Source organism: Lissotriton helveticus, chromosome 10 (assembly GCF_964261635.1).
Source record: "Lissotriton helveticus chromosome 10, aLisHel1.1, whole genome shotgun sequence".
Classification (NCBI taxonomy): Eukaryota; Metazoa; Chordata; class Amphibia; order Caudata; family Salamandridae; genus Lissotriton; species Lissotriton helveticus.
In genome coordinates this window covers 1,118,807,237-1,118,820,897 of record NC_136071.1, presented here as the reverse complement: position 1 = coordinate 1,118,820,897, position 13,661 = coordinate 1,118,807,237, and the positions used below count along the sequence as shown (strand labels likewise).

The 13,661-nt window shown below is 40.8% G+C and overlaps 1 protein-coding gene across 1 annotated transcript in view; it reads right to left on the bottom strand.

Annotated features, from left to right (window-relative positions):
* Positions 1-1,614: 1,614 nt before the first annotated feature.
* ZNRF2 (zinc and ring finger 2) overlaps positions 1,615-13,661 on the bottom strand; it is a 147,377-nt gene continuing 135,330 nt past the window's right edge. The window contains exons 4-5 of the mRNA XM_078663897.1: positions 4,630-4,706; positions 1,615-3,380 (exon numbers count right to left, since the gene is read on the bottom strand). Of these exons, the coding sequence (XP_078520023.1) occupies positions 4,649-4,706 (58 nt within the window). The 3' untranslated portion in view covers positions 1,615-3,380; positions 4,630-4,648. The remainder of the gene's footprint in view (positions 3,381-4,629; positions 4,707-13,661) is intronic.

Below are 13,661 nucleotides of genomic sequence, written 5' to 3'. Positions count from 1 at the left end.
TTGCAGCACCACAATTGTGTTTCACAGTAGAGCGGTGAGAATTTTAAAGGGCAGGTGTTCCAGTAGAAACAAAAACCAGCATCTCTTGTGATGTGACTGTGTGCCGCTTTTTTCTTACTCAAAATGATGCACAACAAACTGAATCGGTGACACAGCGACATTTAAAATTCCATACCTTCCTAAATTCCAAAGAGGATGCGTGCCCGGCAAAGCAGAGTGTTTGGGAGAATTGTTGCCAAAGTGCCATTTTTGCTTTTTTTTTCAGAAACTTAGCAGATTACAGTACAACTGTGTATAACATTCTGAACCGAAGTGAACACATTTGCCAATTGCAACTTCTTGTAAATCGCTGAAAGATGCAAGTCTCCCCCCTACCACGGTGAAGGTGTCTGCGAACTTGGATTTGATATGGCCAAGGCTCAACAAAAATGAAGTAATGCACTGTGCTACATTTTCACAGTTTGAAAACACAATCAATTTTTCCAATTGTTAAAGTGCTAAATTTCGGGAATTCCCAGAGAAATCGTACATTCAAGGAATCCAACAAATTTCCGCGACTGCAGCTGCTGGAGCACAAATTGGCCGCTAAACTAGATGGTAATGGAAACAAGTGTGTGCAATAGCTTCAGCTAAAGCACCACTTTCAATGGACACACAATGTTCAGGCCTTTCACTTCTTATTTGTATAAATCATAGAGTGGATAAATGTGAATCTAGAGCCAGTGAAAAATTTGCTTACGTAATCACATATGGGGGACAAGGAACAACAGATTGGACAACTGGAGTTGAACCCATATCCAATCTTTTGCGTTTGAGCACACTAAGGGGAAAAGCCAGAATTTTTCAGCTCTGTACATATTTCATATGTTTGTCACCATCGTTCTCCAAGACTGAAGGCACGCCCAGAACATAAATCTGCATTCCCCATAAGGCAACCTTCTTACAAAAAGGGAATATTTTATATTTCCTTCCATTAGGAATTTGCTATGCATACCAATTCATAGTACACAGTGATACCAGGGAAAATAACTGGCGTTCTAATTTCAGGGTTTTCCCTACAAAAATGAAGAGTAACAAGATAAATGTGAAAGAAACGTCCAGCGGGAAATCCCACCCCTTAAAAAAACAATATGGTACCTTGGCAGAGTGTTGAAAAGTTGGGGAGAAATTAGTTTACAGATCTAGGAAAAAGACACGGAAAAAGGAGAAATCAATCACGCTTTCCCCACTCATCCTCCGAAAAAAATTGCAGTAAAGGGTATTAAATATTAGCAAAAAAAAAACAGACAACGTAGTATCCACGACTTCTTCAGACACCTTTGTAAGAAAAAAAAAAGTAAATCAATGCCGGGAACAGTTGTTTAAAAGCTTGAATTCAAATTAACATTTGGAGCAGAAAGAATTGCTTAACTATAAAGAAGTGGTTTAATTAATCTCACAAAAAATGCAGTCTAAAAAAGAGAACAGGGTGATGATAGTTGGAAAAGGAACCTTTTTTTCTTACGAAAAAAAATCTCAAACTGGAGCTTATTCGAGGTATGAATGCGGAGGTAACAACACTACACATGGGCATATAAATATAAACAATCCACAATATTTGCACATTATACCCACTTGCGATCACATCTTTTATTTTTGCTGTGGCAGTTGTGAACAACACTACTAATTTCTGAATGTATTTTTTGAGAAAAAAATCCCTGTAGGTTGAAAGCAGAAATTAGCGCGTAATACTGTTTAATTAAAAAAATATAATGCTATGCTTTGAAGTGCCTACGTCTTTTCAGTAATGCGTAGGTAGCGAGCATTTCAAGAATTTATTTTTAACTTAATTGTTAAATAGTTTACCACCTACACAACCTAGGTTTCAGTGGGGTATTGCTGGGACCACAAATATATATATATATGATATGATATTAAAATAGAAATACATCAATCAATTATACAGTAACACAGGCGTGTTCAAAAGAAAGTATTGTACCATTTGAGAACTTATGGCTGTTCATCACACAAGGTAAAAAGATTCTTTCAAATATGAAATTGATTGAAAAATACACCATTAATGCACGTTATCTTTTATCACTTTAGTCCCAAGAATCTGCAGTGACAGGGAAAGTCTTCTCAATGTCCACCTCCATTCCAGTATTCTCCAAAGACAGCGTTGGACATTTCGAATGGCCGTGTGTAGACACAAAATGGACAACCCTAGAAATGTCTTTTTGTTTTAAATACCCGTCGCACGAATGACCCAAACTTGCAGAACTTCCAAGTGAGCATTCTTAATCGTCTGAAGATTGCATAGCTAGAGGATCAGGGATGTCACAATTGCTCCCCATGGATGATCAGAATGGAGAACAACCAGCTAGCAGATACCAGGGTACATTTTACCGCTTCGAGGAGTTTTCCATTTCCTCAATTTGACTCATGATTCTAGTACGTTCAGGACAGATGTTGCCTTTTTCCCTCCAAAAATATGTCCGTATCCGTCCTGGAGTCTTGTAGCAACTTGTAATGTCAGAGTAGCTCAAGTGAAAATATACAACAGTTTTGGTCTATCGAAACTACCCTTTTAATTTGTTCTCAGAACAGTGACGTATATTTAATATAAACCAACAAGAAGTGTACAATTTACTGCAAAACTTGCCAAATTTTAACAGCAATTTGCATGGCTGTAAGCCAGGAATTAGGTAAACTTTCAATTATGTCTGGTTATCACTTCAATTTCACATGGAGAAATAGTAGGGTCTCGTTAGAATATCATATTACATTGAAAAAGGCAATTTTATACAAACGTGATCACATTTCTGTCTAATGGTCTTTAAACACCATACAGTATAGAACACAGTGTTTATTTGAGTGGAAACCAATATAAAAGAAATTTGGCTTTTTTTAAGACTGAATCATATGAGATGAATTTACTTCCACTGAGAAACGCCCCCACCCACAGCTAAAGATTTTACAGCATTTTCACTCGAGAACAACTTTCATGTGGGGGAACAACAGAACCACGTTCTGCTTGGAGCGGAATCCAACGAAATAAAACAAAGTATTCATAATAAGAAAAGGTTAACTTTGGCCTTGAGATATAAAACGTTCATCGACGGCAACTTTGAGAAGATATGATTTGACAGCAATTTGCATCATTTTTAATCCCTGTGTGTGTCCTTAAAATGCATGTTTGGCACACTGAGCTCCAGACATATAGCCGGCCTGTTCGGGGCTAATAATGCAACATGATTAGGTCCATTTGTGAAACCTCAACTTCCACGGGAACTCACAGAGATCTCAGGCGTAGTTCTATTTTAGACTTCTTTTAAAAAGAATTTTCGAATATATTCTGGGCTTCCATCACATTATTCAGTGTAGAGAACTCACGAGAAAACCTAAAATGAAAAAACAAAGATGAACAAGAGAAATTGTCTTAACACAGCAACGTAAAGTAAAGTAAATAAATGTGAATATATCATGATTTCCAAGGGGGCTGGAAAGAATGCAGCGGTAAACCTTGTGTTTGTAGATATGATGTATTACTAGGTCACGCTAAACAGCACGGTCTACAAGCAACTTTATATATTGAGGAACTTCATCTCAGGAATCAAAGGAAGAAGTAGTGAGTAGGCAAATTCTCACAAGGGATGACTAACTTTTAGTTGCAGAAACTCCAAGCAAAGTCTCAGAGGTTGGGACCCGAAGGCAGTAGTATTTCAGATATGAATGAGCATTTCCTTTAGGGTGGTCTTCATATCACAGCCTTGCATGGGCCTCTCTTCTAGTGTGGACTTTCTCCAGAATGGAGGATTTGTGGTGTAGGTTTCTCTTTGCATAAAGTGTTTCCCACTACATGATAGATGCCGGTCTTTTATTCACTATACCAATGTAGAGGAATAAAACCTCACGGGGATCGTCATATGTACTTTACTACTAGAGCAACGCTCCCATTCCCGCGAGGAAGGCTAGCGTGTAGTCACAAACACGGATTTGTAACAACTGAGGACAAAGAAAAGGTGTCTGTAATCCTAGATCCCCCACCATGGGAATTCTTCATTGGGTACATTGAACGGAGTCCTGGCCATTAAAGACTATCAACACGCAGCCATCGAAGGGATTACATATTTTTTCATTTTCCCCCAAGAGTTTTATATAGCGCGAACTAGACCCGAACCGAATCAGGTATCAGAACGCTTTACATATTTTCCAGTTACGTTACATGGGGACACACTTTCATTTTAGGCACGGGGAGATTAAGTGATTTGCCCAGAATCACAGGAGGTTTTGGCGTCGTTACCGAGACTCGAACCCAGATCCCCAGGTCCGAGGTCGAGCGCCCTAATGAGGACTGCTTGTTTGAAAACAATCTTCACTCCAGAATACACACAGACTGAGGCAGTAAGTAACCACGCTCCTGCAAGTCAGAGGCTTAGGGTTGGGGTACCATATAATTCTCTGGTCATGGTTATGGGAGGAATCTGACCACCCAACAATTGGTTGGAAGCCGAGAGTATTCAAATTTGATTAATTACACTCACTCGCTATTCAAAATCAGTAGAGATAAAGGTAAAATGTAATTAAACACTAAGCTGAGCTATTAAGACCCAGACAACTTTAGGCTTTCCTAAATGTCAAGTAAATTACCTATGCAAACCAGATGTCCTTAATCTGCAGGGTGCTCCGGGCATGATCGGTTTACTTCAAACCATTCATCTATGCACCTGGTAAGGGATCAGAGATACAAAAGAATAGGTTACAATTTCGGAATTTCACAGTAAGTGTTAAACATTAAAGGTAAAACATAAACCAGTTTCATCACATGTGATTTGGATCAGGAAATTCAGAAACTTAGAAATCAAAGCCCACCAAGTAAACAGAGCAAAATATAGGCCCAATGTTTCAGAAGTTCTTGAGTTCACAAAGATGCAGTAGCCATACCATTGAGTCAATGTTCTTGGGCTACAGAGACCTGCTTTGCACTTGTATGTCTGGTTCAGTGTAGACTTGAATATTGTTTTGCCTTTCACTGGGTGCTCCCTTGTGTCTGGACCAAGCTATTCCTGAAGAGCTCATAGAAGCTAAACACGTGTCCGGGCTGCTTTTATCTATTCCAAGTTGGCTTGGATGGTATTTTATCATTCCAAAGCTGTAATACTGTGCTCGGATTGGAAAGAGGCTTTTGTAATTTTAAATCTTGGCATGGATGGCACTGTGCTAATCCTATGCTTAAAAAGTTTGTTAGAAAACCAGACATTTGAAGTGAGCAGGTTCAGAGTGTTGCTGGTGTTGTAGGTTGCTGTATATAGGAGCTGCTCTCCATCTAAACTTGGAAACTAACCAGAGTTCCTTGGTTTCTTTTTTGCATAATTTATACAGCACCCTAAGCCTGAAAAGTTATTCTTTGAGATATATAATTTTAGTAAAATCAAAGGATTAAAAAGGATAACTCAACCCTGTGAATGGGAAACACTGTTGGTCTCTGGATAAAGAAAGAGGAATAGTGAGGTTTGAACATTTAAGATAAGACTCCATCAAATGCTCCAAATGTTGGGGAAAATAACCGAAGCAGCTTTGGGTTTTCACAGAAGAAAAACTGGCATTGTGCATTGACCTGTGTGAGTTTGATTGGGGTGTGTTAAAAAAGTTCAACTTCAGAAACTTTGGCGAGCGCTAAAGCCCTGTAAGTTTAAGCATTCACTTCCAAACGATTGCAGACTATTCCTGCCTCTGAGTAATACAAATACCAAGGATATAATGTACAGTAAATTTACAATGTCATCTATAAATGGTGCAAGCCCAGACAGCAAACCCTGTACAAAGGAGCTAGTCAAAACAACAATTGTGCCCAAAAGCTGAAATTAAGCAGGCATGAGGCAAGGTGGATCATGCGTCTAAGGGCCATAGAGGACGGCCTGAACTTTGATCATGAACTGCAATATTTTGTAGGTGATTAATTATTGAGCTGTACCATGCTTGATAGTGTTTCTATTTAATATATGAATTTAAATGTGTTAACGGATTTAGATTGTATCGGTTTGATACATATATTGGTTAACACTAATGGAAGCCTGTATACCCTCGGACTGTCGTTTCTATTGTTGGAACACTTATGAGATTCAACGCTCTGAACCTATACTTATTTCCCCTTTTGTACGAGTGCAGGGATACATGGATTGTTCTTGATGCATTCACTTTAAGATGGCATTTCAACCTGAAATGCTAAGATTTACCACCTTAAGATGGCGTGTTTCCTACTTGAACCCGGGTTGCTCTGTATGCTCATGCTTTGTGATGGCGTATTAATTTCAAATGCCAATAGTTACCATTCAAAGATGGCGCTGACCATGCTCGGAACCAGGGTAGTCACCTCCTCGCTTTCCAACGTTTTGGTATATGTGCAACTGACACAGACGGCAGTTTGCCATCGCCTGAATTCGAGTGCGGCTGCTAAATCTACAGGTACGTGTACTTATAAAGATTATCGTTGCCACGAAGACTGCGTTGCATACGTGGCATTAATCTTGCCAATTTATAATTAATTTTGCAAGTTTCCCCGTACTTCAGGGACCTGTTACATTCTTCGGAGTTTATCTTCTCTGTTGCCTTAAAGTAGGAGATGTGGATATCGGACACTGGGAGTATTCATTGCAAATATACCGTCACTGCATTTTCACTGCGGTAAGAAATCGTCGAAAGACTAGACCTGTAATTTTCACTGTCCGGCGGATTATTATATGACGACATTGCGTTTCCTTACAGGGCCGGTTGTTTACATGAATCATTAATTAAATATCTTGAATATTCTACCGTACGCACTGGAATTGGGAAAGATCAATTGGAGAATACTGTATTAATTTGTTTAGAGGCAAGAACCACCTAGTTTTACAATTGAATTATTGCAGTTCAGGATTATACATTGACATAATGAAAGACTTGTGCCTCGTGCTTGCCAAGCACCTGTTTTGATAGATATCTTATAATTTTTGATCCTTACAGATAGAGATCTGGAATAATTTTACAAAGTACAGCATGTCTCCCGGGTTTTGGCTCTCTGGGGGAGCATGCAACATCCATGGGTTTTTATTTCTAAATAGCACAATTGTGTGAATTTGTTTTAGTATTTTCACAGACACAATAGGGGCACATTTGAAACTGGATGTCGTGACATTTGAAGTGACTTTAAAAGGATTTACTATTGATTGTGTATTTGCATTAATCTGGTATTTCTTGCGATTAGCAACCAATATGTTTTATTCACTTTAGAGCTCCTTTTGGCCTTGGGGCACAATTGTTGTTTTGACTAGCTCCTTTGCACAGGGTTTGCTGTCTGGACTTGCACCATTTATAGATGACATTGTAAATTTACTGTACATTACATTCTCGGTATTTGTATTACTTCCAGCCCTAAGAAAGTCTTAGGGTTCATACCCAGCAACGACGATGCGTTGGCTTAAGGGAGTGGAAGACCCTGATACATTAAAGAAGAAACAAAACCCATACTACTGTTTTCATATTCTTTTACATTAATGGTTTGACTTTTATCATGAGATGCGTGTGCTTCAGAAATTGTTAATTGTTTGCTCAATCTACGATTGAATCCTGTGGATTAGGGTGTATTTTCCCCTTTTGGATGCACCGCAGGATACATGCAATTGCTATTACTATAGAAGTTGTTGTGAATACTATATGAGCACCTGATTACCCTCTACACACAACTGAGTTATTCCTGGCTGCTTACAATGTGTCTTTGTGCATCACACATACATACGCTCGAGGACATTGCTGTTCGGTCCACAGCCATGCGCATGCTGAGACGCTAGAAAGACTTCGAGGTCTTCTCTCGTTAGAGATGGATGCGTCACTGCTGCAGACTGCCACTGCAGCGACAACCTTTAGTCATGTGAATACAGCACTTCGGACACTCAGGAGTGGTGGAGAATAATTCAAGCTATGAAGTGACACGTGACGAGTGAGATGATGGTGATCACTTCCATGCTTCTAGGGTTGGCTGCAGCAGGCTTACGCCATGTGCCAGAGCTCATCTCATCACACAAACATACACAGAGAACAGCTTTTGGTCTGCTTCCTTCAGCAATTCATCGAGTTGGAAAGAGCCCTTCAGCTATTGCTTCGTTGACATGTCTGTTCCATTTTGATCAGTTCACAGGCTCATATTTGGTAACAGCGACAGGACAAAGGAACCCGTGGCGGCATTGCAGGTGATTGTGCAGGGCAGCTGTCCACAAATAAGGTCCTCCAACTACTGCTGAAGTTCCCCACTCTGGCAAGAGGGGGCAGCAGCCTGGCATCGGTGTTGGCCAAGTGCTGCATCCACGTCCGTCAAACACACTAGAGTGTTCATGACTGGGATGGGAACAGTGTAAGATGAAAATCAAACCTGCTACACTATCTGCGGAGATTCCCCTCAATGCAATGACATCTACCCATGTAGAAGCCTCCATGCTGAGTGGGGGGATGGGTGCGCAGCGGGGATGACGCCACTAATCTGCATATGTTTTGGCTCCCCTCTTTGTATCCGGCCTTTACAGGTTTACAGTGTACTCTATGGATGTGGCAGTCTGTGGATACCAATATATTCTAGAATTCCCTCTTCATTCCTTTATAAGGGGCTTGACATAACCATAAAACAATTGTGTTTTTGAGACTCTTGCTTCTTGTACTCAGTGCGGCTTCCGACCAATTCTTAGAGATGTCAAAGAATGTTAGTGCACAGAATGGACACATTTTAATGAATTTTGTGAGACGCTTTGAGTGAGACCTCCCACAAGCCACACAAAGTAACTAATACCTTCCCTAATATTGGGATTTAGAGACATGACCTCCTCTTTGCATTGCATGGTCGTAGGATAGAGAACAAGGCTACCCTGGCCAAACCTGGGCTCACACTAGACACACTAGGTGCCTCATGCTGCCTTACACAGGCCAGTGTGCCTTCACAGAGCTCTCATTTCCAGGACTAAATCATTTCTTTAAACAATCCTGCATAATTTGATTTCCAACAAGACAGCGAAGTCTTCAAGAGGGGGAATCGGGAGGACACCTTACAAATAACGACGAGTCTGCATCCCAACAAGGTTGAACGGTGCTTGCATGTCTTGAGCTGTGATGGTTGCTCTGCCGGGAGAGACGATGCTCTCCAGCAAAGTCTGGGTGCTTCATATCCCAAAAACATTATCGTCTGGTGATTTCTGCCCGCAAGCGGAAGGGTGTAAACAGAACAAGCACTGAAGGATGCTAAACGAAGACCATTCAAGCGTTCAGGAGTGACAACAGCACACTGAGCCAACTCTAAACAATCACTAGAGATTACATGAAACAACACTTTACAGCGAGTCCCTTATGTTTTTATGTTTCCAGTAAAATTGACCCTTGGATCCGTGGTCGTCCACCATTTAAGTCTGGACTTTATCGTCCCATCTCAACGTTCACGGATATTTTGATTTCATCAGCGCCAAGGCACTTCAGGGCATTCGAGGACTATAGAAAATTTAAAATCAAATCAGATGTGGCTGGAAGGTCTCAAACCAACAAGCAGGTCCGCAACACTTAGAAGGATGCTGCACAACTATCCCATACGAACATACTAATTAACATGCCATAGGGGCATCCTAGTAGTGGGTACCCCTAGTCAGTCACCCACCACAAGTCTCAATAATGGAGACCACACTTATTTGTTTGGAAGAGTAAAGGCCGCAGTTCTTGGCTGCTTTCACTACAAGCGAACCCTCATAGTTACCCTGTGTTCTACCTTCAGAATGACAAGTTTATATTGTTTACCTGCCCAGTGATAGTGTTTACAATCATAGCAGCCAAGTAGACGCTTGTCATGTGCACCGCCATTAGCCAACAAGACATTCTGTTCTCAGGATGGTAGTTTTGTTTTTAAACATTGTTGGAACGGTCATAAAAACTTGCGTGCAAAAAGTTGCCTAAAATTATGACTGACTGAAAGTGTGAAATGACATGAAACCAGTGAGCATCTTAGTGGTTTATAGGCCCTTCACCCCAACAAACAGCAAAGACAGAGACCACCTGTGCATGTCATGTCTTCCGATACATTGTGCTTTCCGATGCAAGAGAACACGGCAGGCATCTTACAGCAATGGAGAATTATAGTCCATCTCACACAAAGGAATTGCTGCACTAAGGAAATACATTCTGCAGAGGCCTGCAAACAAACCAGGCTCTCTGGGACTACCAGTCCGGTGCAAACATCATAATTGTTTATGGCTAGTATTTACATTATGAAACAATTTCAGCAATTCACCTGTTTTTTCCCACAATTTTACAAAGAACACAAATGAGACTAAATCAACAAGGATGCATTCACTCAGGCCTCCCGTGCACTGGGGCACAGACTCCTCCCCCACCCCTGCTTCCAGAAGTCCTGCGCGCCGGAAGCGGAGTGGTTTGTAAATGTCACCAGTAGCGCGAGAAGGAACATGTGAACCATTACTTATTTTAGATACTGTACAATTAATTTGTTACAGGCAGACTCAAAAACTATTTTTTTCCAAAACAGGAAAATATGTATTGCAGTAGAATATGTATTGCAAACAGGGTTTTGAGAAATGTACTGCGGCGTTTGCCTGCCTGCTGAAACAATATTTACATACACATTTAGTTTTGTCAGGTGAAGTTTAGACAGTTTGTTCCATTTTTGTCATCGGAGACCGATAAGGCACTGACAGCAGTTGCGTTTTCCTTGAAAATTATGGAAAGAATGCTAATTATTTCAAGGGCATGAGTGAAGCTGGCATTTAAATACATTCTCATGCGTTGAACCTCATTGAATTGTGAGAAGGGAAATCACGCTAAGAAATTAATGTTCGAGGCTTCCGCAGCGCGTAGTCCACATTTCACAGAAATGCTGTCATTTCCACAAACTGAAAGATGCGTCGTGCGTTTGCTTTCATCCCTGTGAAATGTGGATTTTGAAAGCACTGCATGTTGTACAGTAAAGACACCGAACCACACGTATAAAATACTAAAAGAAATTCTAACAAGCATCTGCAATGCAATAGGTCTCGCATTTGCGAGAGTTTAAGACATTGGCATTATAAATGACAATGCCTTTTATTTATCGGTTTTGATAATTAGCACATAAATAAAAGGCATTGCCTTTCACAATGCTGATAGCTCAAACTCTTGTAAATGCGAGACCGACATTGTCCCGGGCTGCTTAGAAAGTGAAAGCGCGCATGGCGCACTGAATGTTGCAGGAGAGAATGTCCTGCCTGCAGTAGGATAAACTATTAAACCTCTTACGTGTTCATGACGGCCCCGGGCCGTCATGAGTCACGGTGGTTGTGTGCGCACGACGGCCGGGGGCTGTCTGAGCCATGCCCACAAATGGAATGTCCCAGCACTGCAGCGGAATTCGCGCCGCAGTGAAGAGGGTAAAGAAAATAGTGTTTATAGACGAAACAAGACGTACTGTGTAACAACCGAAGTGAAAGTGCCGGCCCTAATGGAAGGTTACAAATGAAGAAAAGGCAGTACTAAGGAGGGACTAGCAAGCCTATTAACGAACCAGAAGCCAGCATTTACGAGGGACAATGACTCAAGCCAATGACAAATATGAGCGGAGAGTGGGCGGGGTTTCTGTTCGATACTCCAATACAGCATGGCTCGCAGAGCAGCACATGTGCTGCTCAGGCTCTACCTAAAAATGAACACAATTCATCTTCACACTGATCCACTTCTAAACTGGACTCAATCAATGAGGGTTACATGAAAACACGCTACGAACGAAAGTCGGAGCACCAGTAGACCTGTAACCTCTCCAATTAATCTGAGGAAGTTAGACAGCCGACGAAAACCGAAACCAAGTCGAAGGAGCCAGCGACTCTTATTCTATAGGACTTAAGATAAGATTGTTTTTAAGCAAGAGATAACGTTCCTAGAAAGAAGTAACATCTCAAGAATAAGATCACAAATCAAAGATAAACCTATATGAGAGCCCACGAGGGAAAATAACAGAAAAGCCCAGAGGAGACTCCCCAAACACGATAGCAACTGGAGTAGAGAGTACAGCAATCCAATAAAGGGAAAAGACAAAATACCCTGAGAGAGACAAACTGAACTTGTCTTGAAAAAGATTGTGTGAAACATTTAAGCCATCGAAACGCGTCAACGCATTTTCTTGTACAATCTTATGAAGCACACTTCTGTCAAGCATTAATTATCTGAAAGTGTATGACATTGTATGCTAGAGAATATATGAGATGTATAAACAGTATTGACAAATTTAAGTCATACAACCCTCTCTGTCTTTTGCAAATTATGCTGGTCATAATCGTCTCATTGTGTTTAATGTGATTTCATTAATGTTTCTGTATTTGTGGGGCACTGAGTATTGAACACAAGTTTTAATGGTTGTATTTTCAACATGTATTTTTAATAAATATTCAATTTGTACATAGAATTACGTTGTTGTATTATAATATTATATTGTCACATTATGTGTTTTTAAAAAAAAATCACGGTCCAGGGAATTATTCCTATCTTTTGGTTAAATTTCCCTATTTCCCTTGACGCCTTCAAGGGGTACCTCTCCTATTTTGAGTCCACTTCTAAACTGAACATTCAGCTACTCACTAACAAATGGCACCAGGCATATAAATGCGCTACAAGGTAGTGGACATGTTAGTTGGCACCATAGAAATCTGAACAACATTTACTGTAACGTTGCGCATTCAAAGCCTGACTCTGGCCCGCCTACAAAGAACTGTAGTACAAACGTGCACAGACAGATCAGTAAAGAACCATCCATTTAACTCCCCATCCTGTCAATGTACAACTTACCAGCCATGACAGTGCAGAAAGTTACACAAAAGACAACACATTTATATCTTTTTCTTTTAAACCCAGACAGGGAAATACAGTGCTGTCCGTTTTCATTAATGCATAACAATCTAAAGTAAAATTGGGGCCTTAATACAAGCAAGGCTACAGCTTGACTCATTGTCCCACTTGTAATTTTATCAGAGTGTGTGTAAAGTACCAGCCAAACTGAAATACTATCTCAAGCTGAAGAAACATTTAGTGGGTTTCAGAAGGACAACAATTAAAAGTTTTTCTTAACATACGCAACGAATTTTATAGTGTGACTTACACAGGAAAAACAGGTTTCTAACCTAAAGCATTGGATAAAAAAAGCGTACACGAAGTCTGTAATTGACGATCCTTACTCTGCAATAACCATAACCTCCAACCATACACCAAAAACCCACACAAAGAGCGAAATGTGGCTCTCCCTAGACAACTGCCTGTCCTCACACAAGCCACCACCCTAGGTCGCTGACCATGAGGCCCTCCACAACCACCCAGGCCGTAGGTGTTTAGACCTGACCAACCCAATCGAACCCATACACATTGTGTTTCCACCCAACACCAGAACCCTTCTTTTCTCCTTTCCCACTTTTCCTTTCTCGCCGCCAGGGGGATACGGACAGGGGGCGAGGACAATACCAATCACCGAACAAACGGACGCTGCACCCTTGTCACACAAAAGGCCGTATGTAACCCCACTGGCCTAAAACGTTGTAGAAACTACTATATCCTTTGCCCCCCCCCCCCCGGGCGATCTTTGGCTGCACCCCCTACATACTGTACCTTGTATATATAAACCTCTTTTTTCAATAAAAAATTAC